Below are 27,807 nucleotides of genomic sequence, written 5' to 3'. Positions count from 1 at the left end.
GCAAGCACTTACCTCACTTTGAGAAGGTGCTGCACCACTCACACTGTGTGAAATACACCTCTGCCCACATGCATCTAACTATGTAAGTAAGCCCCCCCCCTTCCACACACCAGCAGCCCTCTCAGAGCTGTTCCCCTCAGGTGCTATCTAACTGTCCAGTTGAAACATCCACATGGATGGGATCCATAGCACAATTCTTTCTAGCCTCAGCTGAGAGAGTGTAACAGTTAGGTGGAAGAGACCCACACAACCACCGTTGGCGACGTGTGGGAAGGGTTGGGCAGTGGCTTCCATGTTCCTACAGGTGCATGCAAATGCCATGAAGGATCCACACCACTGTGCGCTTTATACTGCACATCTTTTATGTGAGATGCCGGGATATATATATATGATGCATTCCTATGCCAAAAGGAGCTTTCACTGATTGTATAGCTTACACAGTCATGTATTTAGGAAACAAGTTAGTCAAAATATTCTCAGCCCTTTCCCTTTTCCAGGAGGGGGGAAAAATGAAAAACCCTGTTTTTCAGGTTTTGCTCAGTCTTCTTACTTGAAGCAATTTCCTTAAACATGTTCATACTCAGATGCACACACTCCAGAATGGTTGAAAGTATTTCAGAGTTCCTCTCAATGTGATCTCTTAGCAAAGCTACATGCTCTGCTGGTGTTTAGAGCATGATTTTAACAAAAGTTGTTATGAATTCAGTGCAGGTCTCAGCATTCTCACGCAGGAACATAGAAGGAAGCGGACCTCATGACACTAGCTGGTAACATAACGCTGTACATGGCCTGATCACATGGGGGTCACTACCCAATTCCTTTCAACTGTTTCCTTCATAATTGTCCAAAGGATGCTATTTTATCCGTAGCTGAATCAATTCCATGCCTTTCACTCCAAGGGGTATTGTCCATTCTGGTGTTATGCGGTTCCCACTACTGAATGAACTTCCAGTCTGCTTTATGCAGCCAAGAACCCCGCATTTTGTATCAGAGGAAGGGGATTGTACAATGTCCGCCACCCTCCGCCACCAAATGGAAGCCTTATTTGAGGAGGGAAGATCAAAAAAGGAAAAAATCTAAAGAAGTGCTTTTGCTTGAAGAAAAACAATTTGGCTCTCTGCTTCCTCCCACAATGACATTTGAGTGCAAACATTTATCTGCACCATGTGGCTTCATTGGTCTTTGATTTATAGCCGCCTTTTTAAAGCAATTCATGTATCTTATTTAACATTCGCATCAAGCTCCCAGAAACACAGTGGCTACTTTTTATGCACATTAAATCCTCATACACCAGTCTGTAGGCTTATGTTTCCATATGGCAGCTGTGGGGAGGGCATGGCTGGGGGAGATGTATAAGCACGCCTACACATACAGGAAACTTCTTGAAGTGTATTTTTTTTTTAATTTAAAAAGTCCTTTCCTAAACAGGTTAGGGAGTTTTACTGTTCTGAGTAATGTAGCAAATTAAAAACGAGGAATCAGACAATGGCAGAGGGATTTGCAGCACTAAATTATTCACTGTGTGGTCTGGTCCACTCCATAGCAATGGAAGGGAACACCTGCCACATTAACAGGAATGGCAGGCTGATTATAAATGTTAGCTTACCACTATCTGAGCCAACAAATGTCCTCAACTGGCTCATGTCCCAGACAAGGTCAAGGAACTCAGCTATTAAACACCTTCAGCATGTTTTGAGGTCGAAACTTGAATACACACACGAAATAAGAACTTGAATTGCTCTGCTTTTTTATTTTATTTGCTTGATAGTGGATAGAATATAACCTGAATCATCACAATGCAGTGGATTCTAATGAAATGAAACTCCCTAAACTGATAAGAGATGTATCAAATTTACAACAGCCCTATGGAAGCATGTGTTTTTGCTGTTGTTTCAGGATTAAAATATTACCATAGCTCTCAACTTTATTTTAGATGCTGCCAGTTCCAGTCATATGTCAGCTGAAAGAATTCCATCAAAAATGGAAACAGAAGTGGGAATTGTCATCTCCCTCCCTTTTCTGTCCCATGTCTGGTAAAAAAATAAATCCAGTGACTATGATGGGTACAGCAACACAAATGATGTTATCTTTGGCCGAAGGCGAACAGTAGCTGAATGGAAACAATGCCACACGTGACTAATATATGCCAGAATGAAAAAGGATGCCTTCTTACATCCCTAATGATGGACTGGTCGGAAGAAGTCTTTGTGGTACATAGGTGACTGCACCCAGTACTCTTTCTTCTTTCCCTCTGGTAACTGGAGATACCAATGAAATGGATCACTGATGGGACACGCATTTTGAAACTATATAGCACTGCTCCAAGCATTGCGTTTTCTTGCTAGATTATTTAGACGTCTTTGTATTTAGAGGATCATGGTTTTTTCGGTTTTTGTTTTTTTGAGGCACAATATTGCAACTTACCTTAATACTGCAAAATTTCGAAATCCCTGTTAAGCAGACACCTGCTTTTAAATCCCTTCCTGCAGAAATTGAGGAGAGGGGCCAGGGATGCATCATATCTCACAACATTATAATTTAAAGATATGATACCCAGATTGCAAAAGGCCAACTCTTGAGCTCTGCGGAGTATCTAATGAAACAGTTAAAAACAACAACAACAACCCACAAAAATTATTTACCTTTTTAGGTTCTGATATGTTATTAACATATATAGTGTAGACACCACTTTTGTTGAAGCCAGCTTGGTATGCATCAGCACAGTCTCTGAATGGCCTGTCATCTTCTCTTTTTGTATTCTTTAGTACAACTGGAAAACAGAAAACGAGTATGGTGTTGACATCAGCAGTAACAGCCGCATTGCAGTGTTATTTCTAATGGTGTATTTTTTGTTAATGGTTGCTCTAATATTTTACAATGTGGTGACATAAAAATACTTTCATAAATAGATCAATATAATATACAAAAATTAGAGGCATTTAATTCAGTGACAAGCAGAGTGATACCGCAGCCTGAGCAACTGAGTCTAGATTATCCTGGTCAAAGGGCAGATCCACACTTGTGGTTTTTAATGTTAAAGAAGGGTTAAGAAATGCTTTTGATAATGTAGATGGACACATGGCACCCTACTTTTTACGTTCATAAAGCGTTATTACCTTGTCTTTTTTATTGCTTAATTTTTAATTATGAGCACACTGCTCATATGTCCCTAGGTAGTGTTTTGCCTTTTTGTTTTCACTGCATTCAAACTCTGCCTCTCTCTCCCCCCCCCAAAGTATTCAAGGGGCAGATAACAAAGGACACGGAGGGAGAGAGGAAGAATTAAAATGTGAGACCAGAAGGTGGAGCACAGCAACCAGCGACCACCACCAGGATTTTGGAAAATGGCGTGGCCAGGTATTACTTACATTTGACAGAGGGGAAAGCCAAAGGTAAAAAACGTTTTGATTAACAAATATGCCCTGTGACATTTTCGGATGACATATCTAATAGCGTTCCAATAGGGGGAAATAATGTTCAACAGGTCAGTGTAGATCCAGCCCAAGAACACCTGCAGTTGGTGAATTAGCCTACACTGGGCAGAAGCATTCATAGCCACAAAAGCTACTTGAGACTCCAGTGATAAGCCCTGAAGAAAGAAGCAAGTCCTCACCTGGTGCCTAAAGAGATGGGGAGTGTTGATACTACCTGGACCTCATGGGGGAATGAGGATGATAACCCTGCTACTCTGAGGGCCTTCAGGTGGTTCCCTCACTGCGAGAAGTGAGGTTACAGGGAACCAGGTAGAGGGCCTTCTCGGTAGTGGCACCCGCCCTGTGCCACGCCCTCCCACTGGATGTCAAGGAAATAAACAGCTATCTGACTTTTAGAAGACATCTGAAAACAATCCTGTTTAAGGAAGTTTTTAATGTCTCATGTTTCATCATGTTTTTAATATTCTTTTGGGAGCCGCTCAGAGTGGCTGGGGAGGCCTAGCCAGATGGGTGGGGTATAAGTAATAAATTGTTGTTGTTGTTGCTGCTGCTGTTGCTGTTACTGAGAAGGTCTTCAGCAAGGTACAGACCTCTCCAGCAAATGATACAGTAAATCAGGGGTCAGCAAACTTTTTCAGCAGGGGGCCGGTCCATCGTCCCTCAGACGTTGTGGGGGGCCGGACTATGTTTTGAAAAAAAGAAGAACGAATTCCTATGCCCCACAAATAACCCAGAGATGCATTTTAAATAAAAGCACACATTCTATTCATGTAAAAAGACACTGATTCCCGGACTGTCTACAGGCCGGATTTAGAAGGCGACTGGGCCAGATCTGGCCCCCGGGCCTTAGTTTGCCTACCCATGCAGTAAATTAACAGACAGAAATAAACAGCTACAGGTTTGATGGAGGAAGCTTCTCCATCCTGCCAACATGCCTGTTTGAAGCACACACTATCTGCTGACAAACGAAGGTGGAAGCCCTATGTTTAAGTTATGCTACATACATAAAACTCACATTACCTATTAACGGCAGGATTCGTGACTCACAATCTGTTGGCACTATATAAATGTTAAATAGTAGCAGCAGTAAAAGTTTTACGGAGGGATCTTAACATCTTTTGTTACACTTAGAGAGGGAAAAGGCAACAGAGCTACTGTTACATTGCCAGATTAGCACATACTCTCTCCCTTTTATTATCAAGGAAAACATCCATTTGCTGCCTTCTTCACCTCACTTTCCTTTTGAGTTCCTAGCACAGCCCGATGGATGAGGCCCAGAGTTTATTGTTTTAGGCTGTTTATCTTGAAAGAAAAATCAAGGCAGCTTAGAAGTCAAACAGTGGGAAAATAGAATGAGAAATCGGAACGATAAAATAGGGTGCTGTTGGCTTCATTCATATGTTATCATCAGTCTGGGTTGCTGAAAGATTGCTCAGATAAAAAAGATTTTATCTTCCTCTGGGAAGCGAATTCCACTAAATAACGGCTAAGGCTATAAAGGCTTGCCAGTTGCCTTGAAGCTCTGATAAAGAGAAAAGGCAGAACCCTGAACAGCCCCAGTCTTGCTGAGCTAGAAGGCTTCTATGAGAAGCTCCCTGTGTTATGCTGGTCCCAGGCCTTAAAAAATGAAGTCAGCATATTGAACCTTACCTAGAAGAACTTTAGCTAAAACAATTGTTTTGTAAAGGTAAAGGGACCCCTGACCGTTAGGTCCAGTCGCGGACGGCTCTGGGGTTGCGGCGCTCATCTCACTTTATTGGCTGAGGGAGCCGGCATACAGCTTCCGGGTCATGTGGCCAGCATGACTAAGCTGCTTCTGGTGAACCAGAGCAGCACACGGAAACGCCGTTTGCCTTCCCGCCGGAGCGGTACCTATTTATCTACTTGCACTTTGACGTGCTTTCGAACTGCTAGGTTGGCAGGTTGTTTTGTAACCTAGGCCAAATACAAATTCCAGCAGCTGATCCGATTAACAGATGTCACCATATTCTATCATTCCAGCTGGAGTGAATTGCATGCTGTGATTGCTATCCAAGGTAGAATCCTGCTATTTTTATGGTAGATGTTTTGTTTCCTGTAAGTCACCACCACCAAAAAGCACTTGCAGGAAGGAATCCAACAGGTAGAGGGTTTTTTTCCTTTTTTTTTTTTTACAATCACACACATTCTCTACCTGCTGAATTTTTGGGGAAAAGTTTTTATTTATGGCAACAGAATATTGTTTCTCCAGTAGGGTAGTCATTGATTGTCCTCATACTCCCCCCATCTATTATTTTAAATATTTATTAGTTGTTTTTTCTTACAAATCTGTATATATATTTATCTGTTTATGAAAAAATAAATATATTTTTTTTAAAAAAGTTTAGTACACACAGAAATTCAACAGGTGGATCATTTACAATCACACATATTCTCTATCTGTTGAATTTCTGTCTCCGATTTTATTACTAAACAATAGGGAAAAATGGCAGGAATGTTTTATTGTGAAGAAGGACTGCATGAAGAAAATGAAATACAAGCTTGATAACTCAGTTCCTTTTGTTTTTACATTAAATCAGGAATCTCAGCATGGTGTGGTGGAACAATAACTCCCTTACAGGTGCATTTCCCCAAAAATAAAACTGGCTTGAAAACTGAGCTGCCAAGAAATTGTGTTCCTTAAAGACTGCTGCATTTCCTCTTTCTTTCTCTTTTTTGTGTGAGCAACGAAAACCTTTGCCTTCTTGGCAAAGTTCCAATTTGTAATTACTCCAGGATGGAACTATGTTCTCTTGTATCCAAACGAAATGACTTCTGTGCCAAGAATTATCTTCCAGTCACTGCCCTTGTGCACCTCTATTCTATCTTCCCTTACTTGCTCCCCCCCTAAACTGAACCCCCCCTCAACATTGTAACCCTTTCCTCCTCTAGGAATGTTGCTCCAGTCCCTTGATCATTTTGGTTACTAGTTAACAAGCAGCTTTTAGAGATTTAGATTCAGGTAGGTAGCCGTGTTGGTCTGACACAGCCGAAATAAATAAAAAATTGTCCAGTAGCACCTTATAAGCACATGAAAGCTTATACCCAGAACAAACTTAGTTGGTCTCTAAGGTGCTACTGGACATTTTTTTATTTATTTAGAGATTTAGGATATACTTCTTTAAGACACTTAGGTAAAGGTAAAAGGACCCCTGACCATTAGGTCCAGTCATGGCCGACTCTGGGGTTGCAGCGCTCATCTTGCTTTATTGGCTGAGGGAGTACAGCTTCTGGGTCATGTGGCCAGCATGACTAAGCCACTTCTGGTAAACCAGAGCAGCGCACGGAAACGCCGTTTACCTTCCCACCGGAGCGGTACCAATTATCTACTTGCACTTTGACGTGCTTTCGAATTGCTAGGTTGGCAGGAGTAGGGACCGAGCAACGGGAGTTCACCCTGTTGCGGGGATTCGAACTGCTGACCTTCTGATCGGCAAGTCCTAGGCTCTGTGGTTTAACCCACAGTGCCACCCGCGTCCTAGCAGTAAATCTGGGAGACCAGCAAAGCCAATGTGGTGCACTCCAGAATTTGGTGACTACAACTCTCATCAGCCCAAGCCAGCACAACCAATCATCCACAACATCTGAAGTGCATCACATTGGCTACCCATGCTGCAGACATCAGTAGGATTCACAGTTAAACATGAAAGACCATAATAACCTAATACTAGAAGGCATGCTTCTACTTTGCATGCAGAAGATCCTGGGTTCAGTCCCTGGGATGTCCAAGCATGCCATATTTCAATAAGTGAAAATCTGGACAGAAAAGTTGTTGAGCTTATTTCTGCAAAACCGCAAAGAGATTTTGAGCTTTCTCCTTAGGAAAATCAGCAAAAACAACACTGCTGACATCAGCTGCCATACGTCCGGATTTTCCTGGACATTTAGCAGATTTTCTGCCTGCACACTGCTTGTGGCAGAAGAAAGACTTCTTCCTGAAACCTGGAGATCTGCTCTCAACCTGTAAACCATTGTGAGTGATATAGAACAATGGTTTGACTGAGTATATGGCAGCCTCTTCATGATCTGGCTTACATTAAAAGCTGAGCCTAGCTTGCCTCTTCTTCCTTGAATTTGCTCTGTAACTGGAAGTGGACCAGTCACATCCCTGTGGACGGAATGCTAGAATGAATGGGCATTTAACTCTCTCCACAGAGATAATTCTGGCTAAGAAGAAAAGGGCAGCAGCAGTAAGGTATCCATGTACTGTAGGCTGTTCGGCTTCTTTACTACATTGGATTATGATCCTAGGGAGCAAAGTATATTGTGTGTTTTAATAACCACGATAGTGCTGTGCCTGCACTTCTTTTAAAAAAACGCCCTCATTTCACAGCCACTTTGGAACCTTTTTTTGGCTGGGAAGTGAAGCATAAATGCAAATAAACATTTGTGGGTATATAGTGATCTTTGATATCAGTTGCTGGGAAGCAACAGTGGGGGAAAGTTATTGCATTCATGTTCTGCTTTTGGTTTTTCTTAGGCATTTGCTTAACTGCTGCGGGAAAAGGGTGGTGGACTAGATCAACCTTTGGTCTGATGTGGCAGGGTTCTTTTTAATGTTTAAATATGCACTAATTAATGTTTAATTATCATGTTTAATTTGCTAAGCGGAGAGGTTCAGCTGCAGAAGCTTGTCTGTTTTATACCTATTTATGGGATGGGGTATAATTAATCACAGGAAGACTTCAGAATTCCCAGTACCTTGTGCTAGGCAAGATAACCAAGTCTGAGGTGTAGATAGAACCTTGCTGACTGTCACTCAGCAACAATGCAAGATTGCAATTGCTATACTCTCTTTTAAGGCCAAACTACATATGATATTCAATGCAACAATTGATGTTTTGAGTGTGTGTGTGTGTGTGTGTGTGTGTGTGTGAACACCAGTGTTGGAGGACCAATCAGGATCAGAACTGCAGTGTGTGGGGAATGGGGCTAACTTATTCCTTCCACATTGCTTTCTCAATGAAAATCACCCTCACAATTTGGTATTATTTGGTTTAGAACGGAAGCTTCCAATATTTCCAATTCTGTTGTTGTTGTGGGAATTTTTATACACCTTGAAATCCCACCTTTTACCTAGGAAATGTGCATGTGCAAAGTTGACACAGTATTTCCTTAGTGTTGGGATTCAGGTTTTTTCATGCTATAATAAACCTTGAGGTGAAGTGTGAAAAGCTGAATAGCACAGGATGGACACAGGAAGCTAGGCTGGAGGCTGGCACTTGTAACATTTCCTGGCATCTACCATACTCCCTGTTGTTTTTGTCCATTGAGTTGAGAAAGATAGAGGGCACAAGGAGAAGGGGACAACAGAGGACGAGATGGTTGGACAATGTTCTCGAAGCTACGAACATGAGTCTGACCAAACTGCGGGAGGCAGTGGAAGACAGGAGTGCCTGGCGTGCTCTGGTCCATGGGGTCACGAAGAGTCAGACATGACTAAACAACAACAACCATACTCCCTAATGCATGGGGAAGGGCTGTAGCTCGATGACAGAACATCTGCTTTGCATGCAGAAGGTCCTAGGCTCAATCTTCAGGATAAGAGCACCCCGCCTGAACTCTCAGAAGCTGGTGCTGCCAGTCAATGTACTGACCTAGAAGAACCAATGGTCATACATGTGTTCCTGCGTTGGTGTGAATAGATTCTGAATTGTCCTCATATGGAGTCAGGAACTTTCCTTTGATCAACCAAAGATTGTCCGCTAGTTTAGTAATTCTCATACCCCTGATAATAATGTGATATTATATATCAGAGGATGTTGAGAAAAGGCTGTGTCAAGCAAAATTAATTTTGATTTACTCAGTAATCTAAGATCTGACACAAGGAATAAGAAATTCAAAACACGGTATTTACTGGTTCCGATGTAAATTAACCAATCCTATTACTAATCGAAGGATGCTTATCTTGATACTAGCATATTTCAACATTTCCTGACATTTCTAATCACATGTTGATATAATGAAGGATGTAGTGCTTTGTGGCTTTTCAAATATCTGTCAAATATGGTTGTTATATTAACCTAAAACTGACTTTTCCTGATTGCATGCTCGACTATTCAACAGTGATCGCAGACATGGGTTTGTGATCCCACTTGTTGGTGAGACTGTTGATCCTACTCATTATTAAGATTGTATAGTTCCATTCAAAGTTCAGTTGATGAGAGTTGAAAATTTCTTGTAGGTTGGTAAAGACAAAAGCTCTGATGCAGTTGCACTTGCACCTAAGTCGCCATGATCCCCAGTGACAGTAGAGCCACCATGTCTCACCGCAGCAGAGACCTCTAACTTTCCTATGGTCACAAAGAGTACACCAAGTGGTGGTGCTCCATTTCAGGTCGGGGGGGGCTGCCCTTTCATTGATCCCTACTGGTTGGAAAGCAAATGAGACCCGGGAGAGGTTGACAGGGCCTAGAGAGATATAAAAACTCTGCAGGAGTAGGGACTTTGTTATGATCAAGTGGTTGACTCTGATGCCTCCTGGGTCCTGTGTCCAGCCATCTTTGCTATGTGGAACTGTAGTGATCTGCTACTCTTGTCATCCTGAGTTTTGAACATGTACTTGGTTCACCCAGGTTGACCCAGGGTCCCTTCAACATCCCACTCTGTTTAATTCACCCTTTCCCAAGGCAAACACAAGTCCCAGCTCAGCCACGATTCTCACTGTTATGCTCCCTGAAGGGATTGTTCTGAGGATAAAACTTCCATGGGTGCTGCTTTAATACTAACATGTCAATATATGCTTGTCTCATGCATGTGTTATGAAGCTTATCCTGGAAATCTCTTGGTACTTACCAGTCCCACTCGGTCCATTGGTAGGACTGGTCCTGGTGGCTAACTAGCAAAATCCTCAAAAATGGGAGTCCGGTTGCTGTCCTTAGGCTTAGAAGCCAACCTTGGAACTCATCCCTGTCCCAACAATTCCTTAATCTGTCTTATTCACTCTTGCCCACTTAACTATGCTTAAGTTCTACTCATACAACACTTCCGTGAGGTCAGATGGAGACATGCAGAACTTGGGGGGGGGGGCATCTAGCAACCCACTGAATCATACCATAGTAAGTCTGAAAGTCTACATTATAATCTTAGGTGTTAAATTGGATAATGACTTTACAAGGAGCATAATTCAATACCCAGTGGTCATTTGATTCTGAATGTGTTCAAGGAAGCCGGCCTAAGCAGGTATTTGGAAAATATAGCTTTATCCTCAGAATGACATGCTAATAGAAATCTGGGACAGAACTGACTCAATAAGATGGAAGTCATTGTATTAGAGACATCCTGTGGAGAAATCCATAGCCACCCCTGATTTAATTGTTCAAGCATATGCCATCTTACCTCCTTCTTTAGAACAAAGACTGACCAAGTTGTGAACGGTGTCCATGAGCTCCAGCTGTTGTTTTTGCAGAATACTGTTATTGGTGGTTGCCTTACTCAGCTGCCTCTCCAGTTCTTGGATGATGTAGGTCTGACGTGAAACCAAGCCTTGCAGGTTCTCTTTCTCCTCCTTCAATGTATCTAGCTCCCCTTTATGTCTTTCTTCCATTTCAAGGATTTTGTGTTCCAATAAACTAGTAGGGGCAAAACACATCAATACCACATCTTTGTTAGAGCTAGTGTATGGGAGTAGCTGGGTGGAGAATCAAGCAGAGGAGATGAGAGGCTGCAGGTCATTCATTCATTCATTCATTCATTCATTCATTCATTACATTTATATCCCACCATTCCTCCAAGGAGCTCCACATGGTACCCATGGTTGTCCATCTCATTTTGCCCTCACAACCACCCTGTGAGGTAGGTTAGGCTGAGAGACAGTGATTGGCCAAGGCTGCTGAGTGGGGACTATTATCTTAGTCTCTCAGGTCTTAGTCCATCACTCTAACTAGTACATCACGCTGGCTGTCTTTTATATGTGGAAGGGCCCCAAAGCCTTTGAGAACCAACCCAGCTCTGGAGGGTAGCCTCCCAATGATAGGAGTGATTGCATCTGTCACTTTTGGTTTCTCAGTTTCTCAATTTCCCACTCTTAGTTTCAGGTCTCCACATTTTCACATCAGTTTGCAACTTTTTATTTTAATACATCCTCATGAAAATGCATCAGCATTGAACTGCAACTTTCTCCTAAAATACACATTTTTTTTGAGGGGGGTTCCCAATACAGTGGGCAGCTAGCATCTGCAAAGAAAGGAGGGTAAGGGGAGGAGGAGTGAAGAAGCAGCACACTAGCCCAAAGCTCACCTAATTATTACTAAAAACTATAGTCAAGGCATGCCTGCCCATGTGGTGGGCTGAAGTTGCCGCCTTGGGTGGTGGAATCCTGCGGGGCAGCACTTGTGCAGGAATGGCCTCTTCTGGCAAGATCTCGTGAGAGTTCTGTGAGATCTTGCCAGAAAAAGCCACTGCCATGTGACCTAGGCAACTGAGGCTTCTGCAGGAAAGGGCACCTCACGTTTTGCCACAGGTGGTTAAACAGGATGGGTCCCCCCCTGACTACAGTTTATCATTACAGCAGAAGAGTCTACACTAAAATACAGCACTGAGTTGCATTTAAAGTGTGATTTCAAGACAGTTTGGAGGTTACTGGCTGGAGAAACGGCAAAGGGAGCAGAAATGAGTTTCGAAAAGCCTAGTGAGCCCCTCATTGCTCATCCTCAGAGGAGCAACATAACGCAGGCCTGTTTCTGGATAATACTGCTGACAAACATGGCCAAACCTTGACACCTGGCAACATACCATCGTTATAATGTGAATGGTTTCCTATCTGGAAACTAATATTTGGCTAAAGAGTAAAGGTGACTAGACTGACTATGGCTGCATGGAAAATAAAAATACCACCCACACACCCCCGCGCACATTTTATTACGATTCAGATTTCCAAGTGAGATAACATGTACAGCATACAGGAATATATTAAATATGTGTTTAGAAAAAGCAAGATGATGTAAGATCTTGTCTCTCTCTCTGTAAATGACAGTGATACCCAGATCCTCGTGAGTCCCCCTTGCCCCCATAGTCTTTAGTTGTACTAGAATCCAAGGACATTTAAAGTTAAAAAATATCAGTTTCTCCAAATCTACTTAATTTCTCTGTGAGGTGTCAGAGGAAATATGGCACCCTAACTGTTCTCAGATTGTAGGGTTATGTGAGGTACATAGCGTCTTTAGAGAACAGGGAAGTGAAAACCGACACAGCAAAGGTGATCCAGATAGAGAATATAATAGTTCATCCAAAGAGGAAATTAGGCACAAGCTAACAGGATAATTTACTCTGCCAGAATTTCTTTCAGTGAAGTTGGCTTGTGCATGTTTGAAATATATTTTCATGGTGAATCAGAGGGCGTTCACTCTTCATTGAGAACTTCAGGCTACAACACGGGGATGGGGGAACCTTGGACCTGGGAGCAGAATGTGGCCTTCTCGGCGTCCCTCTCTGACCCTCAGTACTCTCTCCACAGACCCCTCTCAGGGTCACACAACTCAACACCCCAAATCCACACTCTCCTCAAGTGTTTGGGCCTAACCGGAATGTCCTTGAACTACAAAAACGCCTATTGCTTCCCTGAATGGAGGAGGCAGGTACGTATAGAGACCCCTGGTTTTTGTGTAGTTGAAATGTCCAAAGTAAGAGTCTCCTCCATTGCGCCGGCCACTTTTCTCTCTGGCCCCACCTGCCACTGGAATGCAGCCCTTTCTGGAAAGTTCCCCATGTGGGACCATGGTCCTCCTTATTATGGGATTTTTATTCCCACCCGCACTCAGATCTTGCTCCCAGTGGGATAGAAAGCTCAGAGTTTGGAGGAGTTGCCTCTCCTTTTGAGGTAGGTCTCCAAACAGACAAGGTTCTTCTATCACAGGCATCTTTACATCTTTCTCTGCATTTACGAAGGGGTCACCGACATCCTTTTTCTTGGCCTGCTCTCCTTCTTAGCCTGAAAGAGGAAAATATATGGCTTTCTCCCATTCCTCTCCCTGTGGGCACATCACTGCTATGGGCTTTGTTGGTTTCAGAGGAAGGAAGAGGGTTGGAGGACTGCAAATCTAAATGGGAAATGTTCTTCTTCCGCTCACTCTTCTCTGAGGTGAGCACTGTGAGCTCCTAAAAGCTGTATCTGTTCCTGATAATCTTCACTCACATCCCTAATCACCAGGTCTTACAGAGATGATTGGGGAGCATCTTCATAAATGGATGTGCATTTTGCCCCAGAGTTCCACTGGACACTATAGCAATGGACTACTCGTGGTAGTCCAGTATTAGCATCAAGACTCAGCATCATAAAACCACTCATGTGGTGCTGCTTGGAGGTTTTAGCATCAAAACCTTCCTGTTATAACAAGGAAGATGTAAATATATCCCATCTGCAGACCAGTCTTTTGATTCCGTATGCCAAAGATCATGCTTTTTATATCCACAGACTAACCAGCGGATTCAAGACTGCCAGTGATCCACGTGCTATCCAAGATTTAATTTGAAATTCCCCCCACATCCCTCTTAAGGCTTTTATTTCTGGATAACAGATCAGTGGCAGAGTGCCTTGAACACAGTTCATCTACCAAACCTCGGGATATAATAGTATCCATATGTTATTGTTTTTATTGACTATCACAGACATTCAATGTGGGATGTTACATATGATAAACATATACTTAATTAAAGCCATGGATCTGCTTCTACACTCTGGAGTAATATTTTTCTAGAAAGGAAAAGTAATGAAAATGAAACACAAATATGCTTTCCATTTAAATTATAAAACATTTGATGTACAAGAAACACACCTCCTAAAAGCATGACTTTTTGTTTCACAAAGTGAAAAGTAGGAGGGATTATGGATTAGAAGAACATGAAAAGAGCCTTGCTGGATCAGGCAGAAGGCCGATTGAGTCCAGCCTCCCTGCTTCCCACCATGGCCAACCAGATGTTTCTGAGAAGCTCAAAGCAGTTAGTGCAGTTCTTATTCTTACAACCACTTCTGCTTGGCTTTTCTAGGATGCTCATAAGAAAGCTGTCCCCCACATAGGTAAAGGTAAAGGGGTCCCTGACCGTTAGGTCCAGTCATGACTGACTCTGTGGTTGCGGCGCTCATCTCACTTTATTGGCCGAGGGAGCCGGCGTACAGCTTCCGCGTCATGTGGCCAGCATGACTAAGCCGCTTCTGGCAAACCAGAGCAGCGCACAGAAATGCCGTTTACCTTCCTGCCGGAGCGGTACCTATTTATCTACTTGCACTTTGACGTGCTTTCGAACTGCTAGGTTGGCAGGAGCAGGGACCGAGCAACGGGAGCTCACCCCGTCACAGGGATTCGAACTGCCGACCTTCTGATCGGCAAGTCCTAGGCTCTGTAGTTTAACCCACAGTGCCACCAGTGTCCCCCACATACTGAACCCTCTATACACCATTTCTGCAACAATTTGTTTTTTGCTTTTCTTTTTTTGGTAGATCCTCATGAAAATACGCCAACATTTTAATGTGGTATTTTTTCCTAATACAGTCATACTTTGGTTCTCGAACAGAATCTGTTCCGAAAGTCCAGTCGACTTCTGTAAACGTTCGAAAACCAAGGCGCAGCTTCCGATTGGCTGCAGGAGCTTCCTGCACTCAATTGGAAGCAGCAGGGAAACTGCATCAGATGTTCAGCTTCCAAAAAAAATTCAAAACTGGAACACTCACTTCCGGGCTTGTGGCATTCAGGAGCCAAAAAGTTTGAGTGACAAGGCGTTCCAGAACCAAGGTACGACTGTAAATATGTACAGTCTGTATGACTGTACGACTGTAAAAATTTGTGTATGTTTTGAAAAATATACACATTTTTGCAAGTGCTTTCCCTGAATCAAATGCATTTTTCTATGTTATTGTTGTGTGCATGTGCACTTTCACACACACTTTATCTTAGTATATGCATTTTTGTACATACTGCTTGGGTGAAGACCTGCATTGCAAAATTCAGGAAAGCTTAAATTTCAAAGGATCTATGATGTACTGCTTCCTTGAGGACGGAGGTTAAGTGGGGGTGTCTGTATATATCTGTTGATTTCCACAATGCAGCATGCTGTCTTGTTTGTTACCTCCCAGACAATATTTTACATAACAGTAAATTAATTCCCAGTAATGAGTCCGCCACAGGAGTTAGATTAGTGGAATGTTGCCTATGTCAAGGAAAGAAGAGAGATGGTAGCATTTTTAACCCCACTGACTGGGATGTTGTGGAATGAGGAAGCCTACAGATGTTTTACTGCTTAAGCAACAACACATCTGACCATTTATAGATGACTTCATGAAAGTAGTGCAATAAAGAGTCTGGGTATTTTAGATTTCCCCTTCCCATTTATATTTACAAATGTGGTTTTGCATTAATTTCAGAATCAGTGTATAGATAAGGGAATCATACACACTGCCTTAATGATTCTCTCTGCAGAAAGGGCAATGAAAACCATATTGAAGTGTTCAGGGTGGTACGCAGATCCAGAAAGGGTGACATTCTCAGTAACATGGTAATTACTTGTCAACGGTGGTCAGACCACTAATTTCATGTCTCCTTTATTTAGCTGCACAACAAACCTCACAATGAAACCACAGGCCTATATTTAGATGGTAGATTTCGAAGCCATGTTTAAAGGCAGAAATACCAGCAGAGAATAAAGTCCTGCTGTTGAGACCTTCTATCAGCCTTCTACTTCAGAGTTTGCAGGGCACACTGCGGCCAGCTCAAGAATTGGATTCTATTTATTTTAAGGGAAACTAATTGCATGTGTTTTGTGAAATTATAAAGTTCTTGAAAAAACAGGTACATTAGTAAAAAAACAAAACCCTGCATATAAAAATGTGTTTACTGGGAAAAATTCACTCAAAAATGCTGATAAATTTTCATGAGGATTAGAAGAAGAAGAAGAAGAGGAGGAGGAGGAGTAGTAGTAGTTTGGATTTGATATCCCTCCTTTCACTCCCTTTAAGGGGTCTCAAAACGGCTAACATTCTCCTTTCCCTCCATCCCTCACAACAAATACTCTGTGTGGTGAGTGGGGCTGAGAGACTTCACAGAAGTGTGATTAGCCCAAGGTCACCCAGCAGCTGCATGTGGAGGAACGGGGACGCGAACCCGGTTCACCAGATTACGAGTCCACTGCTCTTAACCACTACACCACACTGGCTCTGAAAAAAAGAATTAGCAAATTGAAAAAGAATTAGCAAATTGCTGAAAAATGTGGAGAACTCAATTTAATGTTGGGAAAATGAGCCTGTGAGAACAAAACGTGACAGACCCATCCCTATTTCAAGGAAATAATTAGGGATGCTTCAAATATCATACGTTTCCTACATGGAGAGCATGTAGCAAAAGCAAGAAGGCCACATGTGGATTTTCATGAATAATGATCATGCTTGTGTCTATTACTACAGCCCACATAGGAAATACAGATCATTTGAAATAGGCTTTAGATGTAGCAAGATCAGGTTAAAGGTGCAAAGAAAAGTGTGTTGTTTTTAGGGCATGTTAGCTAGGGGGCATATTCCTTTAGATGACAACGTTTAAGAGCCGCTAGTTCCTAGTCTCAAATGCCATAATATTATCTAATGCTGTCAAGTCTATTGATCTTAAATGAGGCCCGAAATCAATTTTCTACCGGAGAAATGGTGCGTTACATTTGTCAGGATGTAAACCAGCAGGGTGGATCAGCAGGAGAGTATACATAACCCCCTTCTCCCTGTTCTGCTAATAAACTTCACTCTTAGGGAGAGGTTAGACAGAAAGGCCAATGTAAAAAATTCTCTGTTGTAGCTACTGTGGAAAAAAGGTGATGAAGTAGACCGTGGAAGCAGCCCTGATGATTCTCCCCTGGGGCCAGGATTGCTTGATTCAGACAATTTCCTTTGCAAGGTAGATCTGCTAATCCGGTCCAGACCATGCTTGAAGTTTAAAGAGGATTTAAATTCAGATGCATTTGAGAACAGGATGTGGACCAGTACTTAGAGATATATTAGGGTTCTCAAGAGCCTGGACATTTTAAAAGTACAGATAATAAGATTTAGTCTGCCCTACAGATACAGATAACTGCCATCACTGGGATAAATGCCCTGCATATCGTATACATTTGTACTGTATTTTATATGTATAAGGGAATTCGAGATGACACTTCACCTGCTATGAAGATGGAATGGTTGTTTTAGAGATGGAATTCTCTGACAATCTTGACCTTGAGCTTATCTGCACACTTTTTTTTTTCCTAATTCGAGTCTCACTCCCTTACTGGTTCTGCTAAAAATATTAACATTAAAATCAACAAAGGAAGCCCTCCTTGCTCACCTACAACTTAGATCCGTGAGACAGACAGGCACAAGGCACAGGGCCTTTTCTGTGGTGGCTTCATGGCTTCAGAATCTTTTACTGCCTCACCTCCAGAAGCCAGTCCCCCCCCCCCAAGGGGCTTGAATGGCTTGAAACTTGGCATTCACGTCAGCAATATTCTTCTCTGAGAGAGCTTTCCTTCTGCTGTCTTGTATTAGGAGGTCAATGTGTTTTATCTGGCTTATTGTTTTGATTTCTTAGCACATAAGTGGAACATGGTTCAGTGAAACTTGGTGATTCAGCCTACAAGTATTTTAAAACAAATAAAGCAATTCACAAACATCAGAAATAAGAGTTGTCATCCTTTTTCAAAAAAACAACAACAACCGTAAGCAATCCCTTGCATTGAGCTACCTGGTGGGGCATATTTTGTTGCGGTTGTTGCTGTTATTAATAAAATACATGTTATTTCTTACTGAAGATGTAAATTGGCTCTTTCAAGGAGTACTGGAAACCTTTTCTAGTCTATTTAAAAAGTAATTTTCCATATGTGAAGTCCACAGTGGGGTTTGAAGTTTAAGGGGACAAAACAGCAGAACTTATTAAGAAAACCATTAAAGAAGATGAAACTGGATGTGATGGAATTTTAGAATGAAACTGTATGCAATCTTGATTATAAACATTGAGGATGGGTGAGTGGGAAGGCAACAGTATTCCAGGAAGTTTTTTTTTATGGCTGATGTTTTATTGTGTTTGTAATATTTTGTTGGGAGCCACCCAGAGTGGCTGGGGTAACCCAGTCAGATGGGCAGCATGTAAATATAAATATATAAGATGATGATTATTATTATTATATAGGATTTTAACTGTTGAGTGACAAAATGTAACTTTGGATTTTGAAATAAAATATGTATGGGGGGGGGATGTAAACTGGACATTTTATTTAGTCATAAGAGCATTTCTCCAACCCACCTTTCAGGCCAATGGGGCCACCTAGAAGGCATGTAACCCCCCCCCCCCACAAAATAACAAGCAATACAAACTGGGATCATTTACACAGAGCCAAACAGAATGCAAGCAAACAGCAGGAATGGGATAAAAACAAAAGCTTGGCAAGCTACTGAGGCTTTGCCGCAAATCAAAACGCCATAACAGAGGAGCCCACAGAGCCTTTCCATAGCAGGGATTTCGCAGGCAGAGGTGCTGCTGATGTGATGCAGGAGATCAGATCTCCTGGCTTTTAATTTTATTTTGTTAAAAAGGCTTCATAGCAGAAGAACATCAGAAGTGCCTGCTGGATCAAGCCAATGGCCCAGTGACCACCCAGGTACCTGTGGGAAACCCGCTAGGAGGATGCGAGCACAAGAGTAATCTCCCCTCCCGTAGTTCCCAACAACTGGTATTCGGAAACATATTGTCTCCGTCTGTGGAGGCACAGGATACCAGCTGTGGGGCGGCATGAATTGGAATGGGGCAGGGTGCTGGGGGAAATGATGTCCAGTGCTTCCCTGTTGTTCTGTTTCCCTGACCAAAATCCCCCTCCCCGAGCTGCAATTAGCTCTACTAGGAGGAAAGGGGACCTCCTGAGCTTATTAGCTTCCCCCAACGGGACTTCAGGGGAAGGGACATATTTTAACTAGGAAAACAGCACAGAGACAAAGCTTTCAACACTGTGCCACCTCCTGGTGCCACTGCCCTCGTCTCATTTTGGGGGTCCCACAGCTGCTTAGAGCTGTAATAAAACATCAAGAGCTCTGATTACAGATGTCCCACCACATCATATATGTTTTGGCCCATAGTTTTCAATGCATCTATTAAAAAAAAAAAATTATGTCCAAGGTATTACACATTCCTCTTGCACAGAATATTATAGCACCAGATGTTTTTTGACAGCGCATTATACTAACACTACAGATTTTTTTACTTTTTTTTTTTTTTTGGTGAAGGGATCATAATGTCGCTGCTGTGGCAATTCTCATGCCAAAATCCTTTTTTAAGCACTTTTTGTTCATGGCTGAGCAGTCGCAAGCCCTTGTGTTGGAAACGCAGGGATATCCTTTCCAACGAAAGGCTGCTCCTTAAATTACAATATTCTTACAGGGGAAGATTGGTATGTGGGGGGAGGGATAGGAAACATGTGTAGATCAGGATGGGCAAACTCAGTTGACAAGACCTATTTTGTTTGACAGCGTAAGAAGAGTTTGCAGGATTAGACCAAATGTTCCTTTAGTCCAGCAATTAGTCACGGTGGCTAACAAAAGGCCTGAAGGAAGTCTGTTAGCAGGACATGAGTGGTGTGGTCCTCTCCCACTCATGATTCTCAGCAAATCATGTTCAAAGGCATATTGTCTCTGGCACCGAAGGTAGTACATAACCCTCGTGACTCATAGCCTTTTAAAAAATAACTAGAACCTTAAGATCAACCAATCAAACCTGGATGCAAAAGACATACAGTGGTACCTCGGAAGTCGAACGGAATCCATTCCAAAAGTCCATTCGACTTCCAAAATGTTCAGAAACCAAGGTGTGGCTTCTGATTGGCTGCAGGAAGCTCCTGCAGCCAATTGGAAGCTGTGGAAGCCCTGTCGGATGTCTGGGTTCCGAAGAACGTTCGCAAACCGGAACACTTACTTCTGGGTTTGTGGCGTTCGAGAGCCAAAACGTTTGACTCGCAAGGCGTTTGCAAACCAAGGTACAACTGTACTTAGAATTAAAGAATTTTGAGCCCAAGGATTTGTTTCAGTACCAGAACCAATTGCACAGCCCCTAAAACCCCACTCCTGTGTGTTCCCCTTCCCCAATTTTCTTCATTCCAGCAATGTAATTTGGAATTGGGGGGAGTCATTTTGCCATTGCCGCTGTTAAACAATTGGAAGTTGCCAGTCCACAAACAGATCCAGAGCTACTTTTCACTCACCCCTGGCATGGATCGTTCTTGGTGATGATCTCACATGCAGATACTTTTTGCTCTGAGCTGCAGTTGGAATCTGCTTTCCAAAGCATGCATGCATGCTGCCAGTTCATTGAAAAGAACAGATGTGATAGTTTTGCCTGCATTTTGTTATGTATGAAAAATGCATTGATTGAAGTACATGCATTGATTAAAAGAATTGTGATGTGATTCTGCAATCACACCGATTCCTTTTTGTGCTGTGATTTAATCTAAGTGCATATTTATTTATTTTTATTCGATTTATTCGATTTATATACTGCCCTGCATCAAAAGATAACAGGGTGGTACACAAGATTAAAACATGAGATAAAATCACAAATAGATAGTTAAAACAGAAACAACAAAACAATAAGTGAATATGTACTGGTCTACATTCATAATCCACAAAGGAAAAAGATGTTAACTGCAAACTGCATCAAACTGATTATGTGCAGGGGTCTGAACAAACTCTGGGTTTTTATTTTATTTTTATTTGTTTAAGGTATGATGAACTGTTAAGGCATCAGTGCAATTCTGGAAATAAAATCAGATTCTAAAATCTGGGTAAAACATTAGAAGGGGGCAATGCCACAAGCATATTGAGGAACCATCCTCACTCAATTGTTATCCAAACTTTCAATTCAACCAGTTTGTGGGTTATGGTCTAGGCAACTTTTCTCCATTAGCTATAGGGAAGTTTCTGGGTAGCCTAGTATCTCAATCCTGTTGTTCCAATTCAATTGCTTTTTGGAAATAAGCGAGACAGTGAAAAAAGTTGTGATCTCTACAACAAGAAATGATTATCTCTCCAGTCCGCTCACTCCTGCTAATTTTATTAATGAACCTTACTGCATTCTGCTTTCTTGAACAGTTTCTGCTCCCCTTCCCCCCTTTAACTGCAGCATGAAAATAGGTTGATTTTCAACACATCCCTTCCTTCCATATACAAGGCCAGGCTATTTCATCACATTAAAAGGGCACATCAGTGTGTAAGTCGATGCAGCCACACACAGAGGTCAAGGCAGGCCATGTTTATTTACTGCCAAACATATCTTAACACTGTGACACATTGTTAAAGCACATAAATAAATGCAAAATATTAAGCACACCAGTTATCACCTATAGGAATCTCTGCCTTTTCCACATTCTAAATAAATACTTAGGCCTAAGCCGATAATTGGCAGGTCACTAATACAATCAGTAGGTCAGTGGGTTAAAAAGCCACACACATTCCCACTTTGACACTGAAGCTTTGTAATGGTCTTGCAGCTAATTCAATAATACGGAAGCAAAAGTTGATAGAGCACATTACCTATAAAGGGTCCAGATTTCAGCTGGTTACCGAATCTCCCTGCTCTGCCTTCCTACGGGGCCAGTATTCCTATATAACAAAGTGGCCTTTTATGCATTACCACAAGGATGCAGAGACCACGTTCCCACAGCTTTAACTCTGGTTGTACCAGAGTGGTTGAATGCTAAGAACAATGTGAGCAGAGCCAATTGCAAATTTCACCGAAAGGTTGCTGTCTTTCCCAGTGGGATGAATATCAGATGGGAAACACCTATGTAATTTACCCTACCCATATGGTTCCGGGGTTTCATTTCTGCAACAGAATGGAAAGATGGCATGAGTGGCTGTTGTGCTTTCTTGTGACATGAAGGTCCTTAAGGGCGCTGCTCCACATATTTTAAGCAAACTGGTCTATTTAACAATTGCCAGACTAATGCATACTAAATCCTTGGGAGGCTTTTGGGGGAGGAACTACATTGATGAGCCTATAATTAAACTTTGGATTTTTCCACATATTGTGATATGGTTATTTTCTTTTATAAAAATGTACCAAAATACATATTTTAGGGTAAAATATGCTTAGAAATGTCTATATTGAAAGAAAATGTGAATTTGCATTTTGTGATAAAATATGCATTTAAGTAAGTATTTGGATACAAATTTTCATATGGATTCTTTCCCCACCCCTAAAATGCACAGATCAATGTGGAAATGGGATGAAAACATGTGAAACAGGCATTGACTGGCAACAGACTTCTCCATCCATCCCTAGTGAAAACCAAGTCAACTACTTGGTGACTACAATGATTGCTTGATAAACTAGTCATTTAGGAATCATGCGATATCTCTCTATGAGATTGTTTTATCATCTCCTAAGTGCAATTAATGGAAAGAAAGATCCTGCAAAATGATACGATCAGATTGTGAATGTCCTGTTAAGAGCATATCTGAATACATGCAAACTGTTTGCTAAGCACGAAGCTGTTCCTAGGTTCTTTGAGAATATCAGTGTGTGTAAGTGTTTGTGCAGCAATTGTCCAAGAAGTACATTTCAAACAGCACAAAAAGCAGTCCAGAACAGCCTTGATGTTAGTTAATAATTGGAGTGGTTTGGGAAAGCATAATAATATCCAATTTCATTTGTCTATTTGTCCCTTTCTTAAGCTAGCCCCTGCCTTTACATGGAACAATGTTTCTTAAGATAACATGAATAGCTCTGCTCCATATCCAATACTCCTGATAGGGCCATATAGAATTCCCCCTATAGTTGGTGGCCCTCTGCCAATCAACAGGGCAGTGACATGAGGCCACCCACAGACAAAGTAGGAATTTATTCATACCTGGGAGACTTCCTAGGGTTTTGTTGTTGTTTTTTTAAAAAGTAGCACTTTGTTTAAAGAATGAGAAAAACCCTCCCCCAAAAGCCTCCCAAGGATTTAGTATGCATAGATCCTTCCCTAGCTATAGATGTTAAAAAGAGTTGAAACAATGCTAGTGATGAATGTAAGTGGGGGTGACAATCTCATTCCAAGATCAACAAGAGAAATAAAGAAATATCCAAAGCAAGGAAGGAGAGGTGAATAACCATGTACTGTTCAGGTTGGAGATGAATAAATATATTCCTCCACAATCTGCCCCGCCCTGATTTCTCCCCATTGATCTAGAGCAGGTGTAGCTAAACCTGTGATTCTCTAGATGCTGCTAGACAGCAACTCCCATCATCCCTGATCACTGACCAATATCTTGAGAGCCATAGTTTCCCCAAGCCAATCAACAGCATTGCTGGACTACAAATCCTCTCATTTACCATGCTAGGTGCGATTGATTAGCACTAGGAATGCCAGAGGATTCCACCATAAGCACAGCGCAGCACAGCACTGCCTTTCCACAAAGGAGAGGACTACATTGAAATAAACACAATGAAATAACTGCAAAGAAGTGAGATGTAAGGAAAATAATGCCAACAATTTAATATCAAAATATAGTGTCTATGTATGGCATCACATACCACAAAAATACATATACAGTATAATTCTACTTACGTGAATGATGAAGTGGGTAGCATATTAGAAGGGGGAAAGAAAATTCTGTTGAGCAGATTGACCAATATGTCAGTATGAACAAATGTCAGAATGGAATGAGGCACATTCATATATCCCTAATGCAGGGTTCCTCAACCTCGGCCCTCCAGATGTTTTGAGACTACAATCCCCATCATCCCTGCTAGCTAGGGATCATGGGAGTTGTAGTCCAGAAATATCTGGAGGGGCGAGGTTGAGGAAGCCTGCCCTAATGGGTCCAACAATATTCAGAGGGCCATCATTTTATCTACCACTTACCTATAGTAATATAGTGCTTTAGCACTCATTCAGGGCCAGTGATTGTATCAAATGTATGAAGGAAGAGTTCACACTCCTTTCACCAACTGTACTGCTCAGTATTTACCTTCCCCAAGTGATTGACATGGGGGTGAAGGGAAGCAGAGCCCCTTCATGAGTCTTTCTGGTTCCCAGGTTCTTTTGAGATGCCAATATCACACCTTGCTGCCTCTCATCCACTGGTATCATTCAAAAGTTTAGGGTCACTGTAAGAAGAGTTTTGGATTTGATATCCCGCTTTTCACTCCCTTTAAGGAGTCTCAAAGTGGCTAGCATTCTCCTTTCCCTTCCTCCCCCACAACAAACACTCTGTGAGGTGAGTGGGGCTGAGAGACTTCAAAGAAGTGTGACTGGCCCAAGGTCACCCAGCAGCTGCATGTGGAGGAGCGGAGACACAAACCCGGTTCCCCAGATTACAAGACTACCGCTCTTAACCACTGCACCACACTGGCTCTCTACACCACTACTGTTATGTAAGCATAACAATACAGAGTACTGGTCATTTTACCTGATAGTCTCATATATAATTGTATTGTTTTGTTGCTTGCCAGCCTGGACTCCTTTTTGAGAAACAGTGGAGTAGAAATCCAATCAATCAATCAATCAATCAATCAATTAGAGAATGTCCGGAAGAAGGCCTCTTGGTACTGCAAATGTTCTTCCATGCATATTTTACAACAGTATTAAAGAACTCTGCACTCACCTGTTTTTATCATGGATTTTCAAGATTTCATGTGTCTGCTGGAGCAGTTGTTTCTCCAGCTTGTAAGTAGATAATGAATTCTCCAGCAGCTGAATTTCTAGTCGGGACGTTTGATTTAGTACCTGAAGGAGGCAAGCGAGAAATAATAGATAGGCCTTCCAATACTTTTGACTTTAGCAGTCAACCTTGCTGTTCTGCTTTGCTTGGTCCCAGATATATCATGATGATCCAAAAGAAAAATATTGCAAAACAGAGACACACCAACAGGACATTTTATTTTGGTCTCTACAGGTTTTCCATTGTTCTTTTATGAAGTGCATTTACCTAAGTAGCTTGCCAGGGTGATTTAAATTTAAACACAAGCCAACCTGCTCCCCAGCTTCTGTTCTGTAAACAGAAGTTCCAAAACATCATTGTCCCAAGGTATTTCTTTGGCTGTGTTTGGTCTAGGTTTATTTATAGCATAGCTTCAGATATTGCATACCTCCTTGGAAGTAAGTCTACATTCCTCCCTTGAGCTTCTTCAATTTCAGTCACTCTAAGCCTCACTAGGTTCTTCCTGTGTCCTTACCAAACAACAACACCTAAAACAGTAGCCTTCAGTGTTCTCAGACCTCAGCCCACCTTTAAACCAAACATGTTTGGGGGGACCCATTCCTTCCTATATATGGGGATGGAGGAATCTTCCTAGATACACATAAAATGTAAGGCTGTCAATGCCCATCAGGTTATGGAGAATGTATAGGACCACCACCAATCATCATGTCTCTGCATGCCAAGCATGGTGCATGTGTGTTATTTAAAGAAGGCACCATTGGCCAAATGTAGACTTGCCATAGGATATAACAGGCCTGTCATTACAGGGAGACAGACTATTTTCTACCACAACCCAAAATCATGTGTGTTCCAGCTATGAGTCACTTCAGAGCCAATAATTCTGTCTTGTGGATCACATTGTGAATCTACTTATTTGTGCATGATCAAATCAGGTTTTGAGGGAGTCGGTATAAAATTAGAAGGAGAAGGCTTTGGCAGTTCTGATGGGCGATGGTCTAGAAAATTATTGAATAATACACATTTATCTTGTTGTATCACAACACATATCTTCTCTACATATTTGGATAGCATTGCCAGAAAAATAGTTGGTGTTATGAGTGACTCAACAAAAAAAGGGTCACAATCTTTGGCTGAAATCCTGTGTAAAGCATAAAGTCTAGTGTTGCCTTCTGATAGTGGGCATCCCCCTATATTGTATGTGTGCCAAAAGTCAATTATTATGTTTAATACTGTGACTGCAGGACTAAGCCAATGGGGATCAGCATCTACACTGCTCTGGTAATATAAAAGCAGGCCTTTGTTTATCAAGGATGATGGGTGAGTTGACCTTGACATGCTTATTTTCTCCTAATGCAGTTCAAATATATAGTGTAGCCTCTATTCTCTGTTATGACTTAAGACTAAAAATATAAGATTTTGGTTCCAGCAATTTCTCATGCTCATATTCCATTACCTACAAGCTAAGGCCGTCTTATATGAAACTTTTATTAGCCCTTCCATGGAAAACTAAGAAGCTGAGAGCTTGAGTAAGACTATATTGTCATCACCATGTGTATATTATCTCTAGCTAGACTAAATTAATTGTCCTTTCTTGTGTAATTGATCTTGTTACTCTATATGTTGATATGCGTTTTAAGTAATCATTTCGGGAAAGGATACTGTAAACACGGTTTGAGTCTCGGAGAATACAAAAAATATGATCCATCTCAAACACTCTGCTGGTATAACTAACTGGCCAGTGTAGTGATTACACACATGCATACATTTGTTTTAAGCAGACAGTCTGGATGCGCAGCATCTGCTAGATACCATATGCTTGAAACTGTAAGGGAAAGGGGAAAGAGTGGCGGAGAATTATGAATTGTGAACAGATAGATAATATCAAAGGGCTCTCAATGAGTTAGGGCCAACGGACATGTATCAGAAGCTGGGATGCTGATCTTGTGGACTTCTCTGTCTCCTCCCTTCAAACCCAGGCCCTGTCTGTGATGGGTTCCCAACAGGACTGCAATTAGCAAACAGATGTTCTCTAGACCAGTGTTTCCCAACCTTGGGCCTCCAGATGTTTTTGGCCTACAACTCCCATAATCCCTAGCTAGCAAGACCAGTGGTCAGGGATGATGGGAATTGTAGTTCAAAAACAGCTGGAGGCCCAAGGTTGGGAAAAACTGCTCTAGACCTCTTAACCTTTGGTATAGACTGTTGGGAACATAAGACTATGAGAAGTGCCTGCTGGATCAGGCCAAAATGGCCCATCTTGTCCGGCATCCTGTTACCACAGTGGTCTACCAAATGCGTGTGGGAAACAGGACTCAGACGCAAGAGCCCACTTCCCTCTTGTGGATTCCAGCAAATGGTATTCAGGAGCAGCACTGCCTCTGGTGGTAGAGGCAGTGCGTAGCCATCTTGTCTAACAGCCAGCAATAGCCTTCTCCTCCATGAATTTGTCTAATCCTCTTTTAAAGCTATGTAGAAACAGGGTCCCTACTTAATTACAGCTTGAACAGGCAGAAAGGGTCTGGTCTTTTCTCTAGCCCTGGAAGAAGAAGAAGAAGAGGAGGAGGAGGAGGAGGAGGAGGAGGAGGAGGAGGAGTTTGGACTTGATACCCCACCTTTCACTCCCCTTAAGGAGTCTCAAAGCAGCTAACAATCTCCTTTCCCTTCTTCCCCCACAACAAACACTCTGTGAGGTAAGTGAGGCTGAGAGACTTCAGAGAA

The 27,807-nt window shown here is 42.0% G+C and overlaps 1 protein-coding gene across 1 annotated transcript in view; it reads right to left on the bottom strand.

Moving 5' to 3' along the window:
• ANGPT1 (angiopoietin 1) overlaps window positions 1–27,807 on the bottom strand; it is a 145,878-nt gene that overhangs the window by 38,498 nt on the left and 79,573 nt on the right. Inside the window, exons 3-5 of the mRNA XM_081874436.1 lie at window positions 25,033–25,154; window positions 10,791–11,023; window positions 2,643–2,770 (exon numbers count right to left, since the gene is read on the bottom strand). Of these exons, the coding sequence (XP_081730562.1) occupies window positions 2,643–2,770; window positions 10,791–11,023; window positions 25,033–25,154 (483 nt within the window). The remainder of the gene's footprint in view (window positions 1–2,642; window positions 2,771–10,790; window positions 11,024–25,032; window positions 25,155–27,807) is intronic.

Source organism: Podarcis erhardii (assembly GCF_964252035.2).
Source record: "Podarcis erhardii genome assembly, chromosome: 8".
NCBI classification, from domain to species: domain Eukaryota; kingdom Metazoa; phylum Chordata; class Lepidosauria; order Squamata; family Lacertidae; genus Podarcis; species Podarcis erhardii.
The sequence above is the reverse complement of the archived record's forward strand: the minus strand, read 5'-3'. Positions and strand labels throughout refer to the sequence as shown.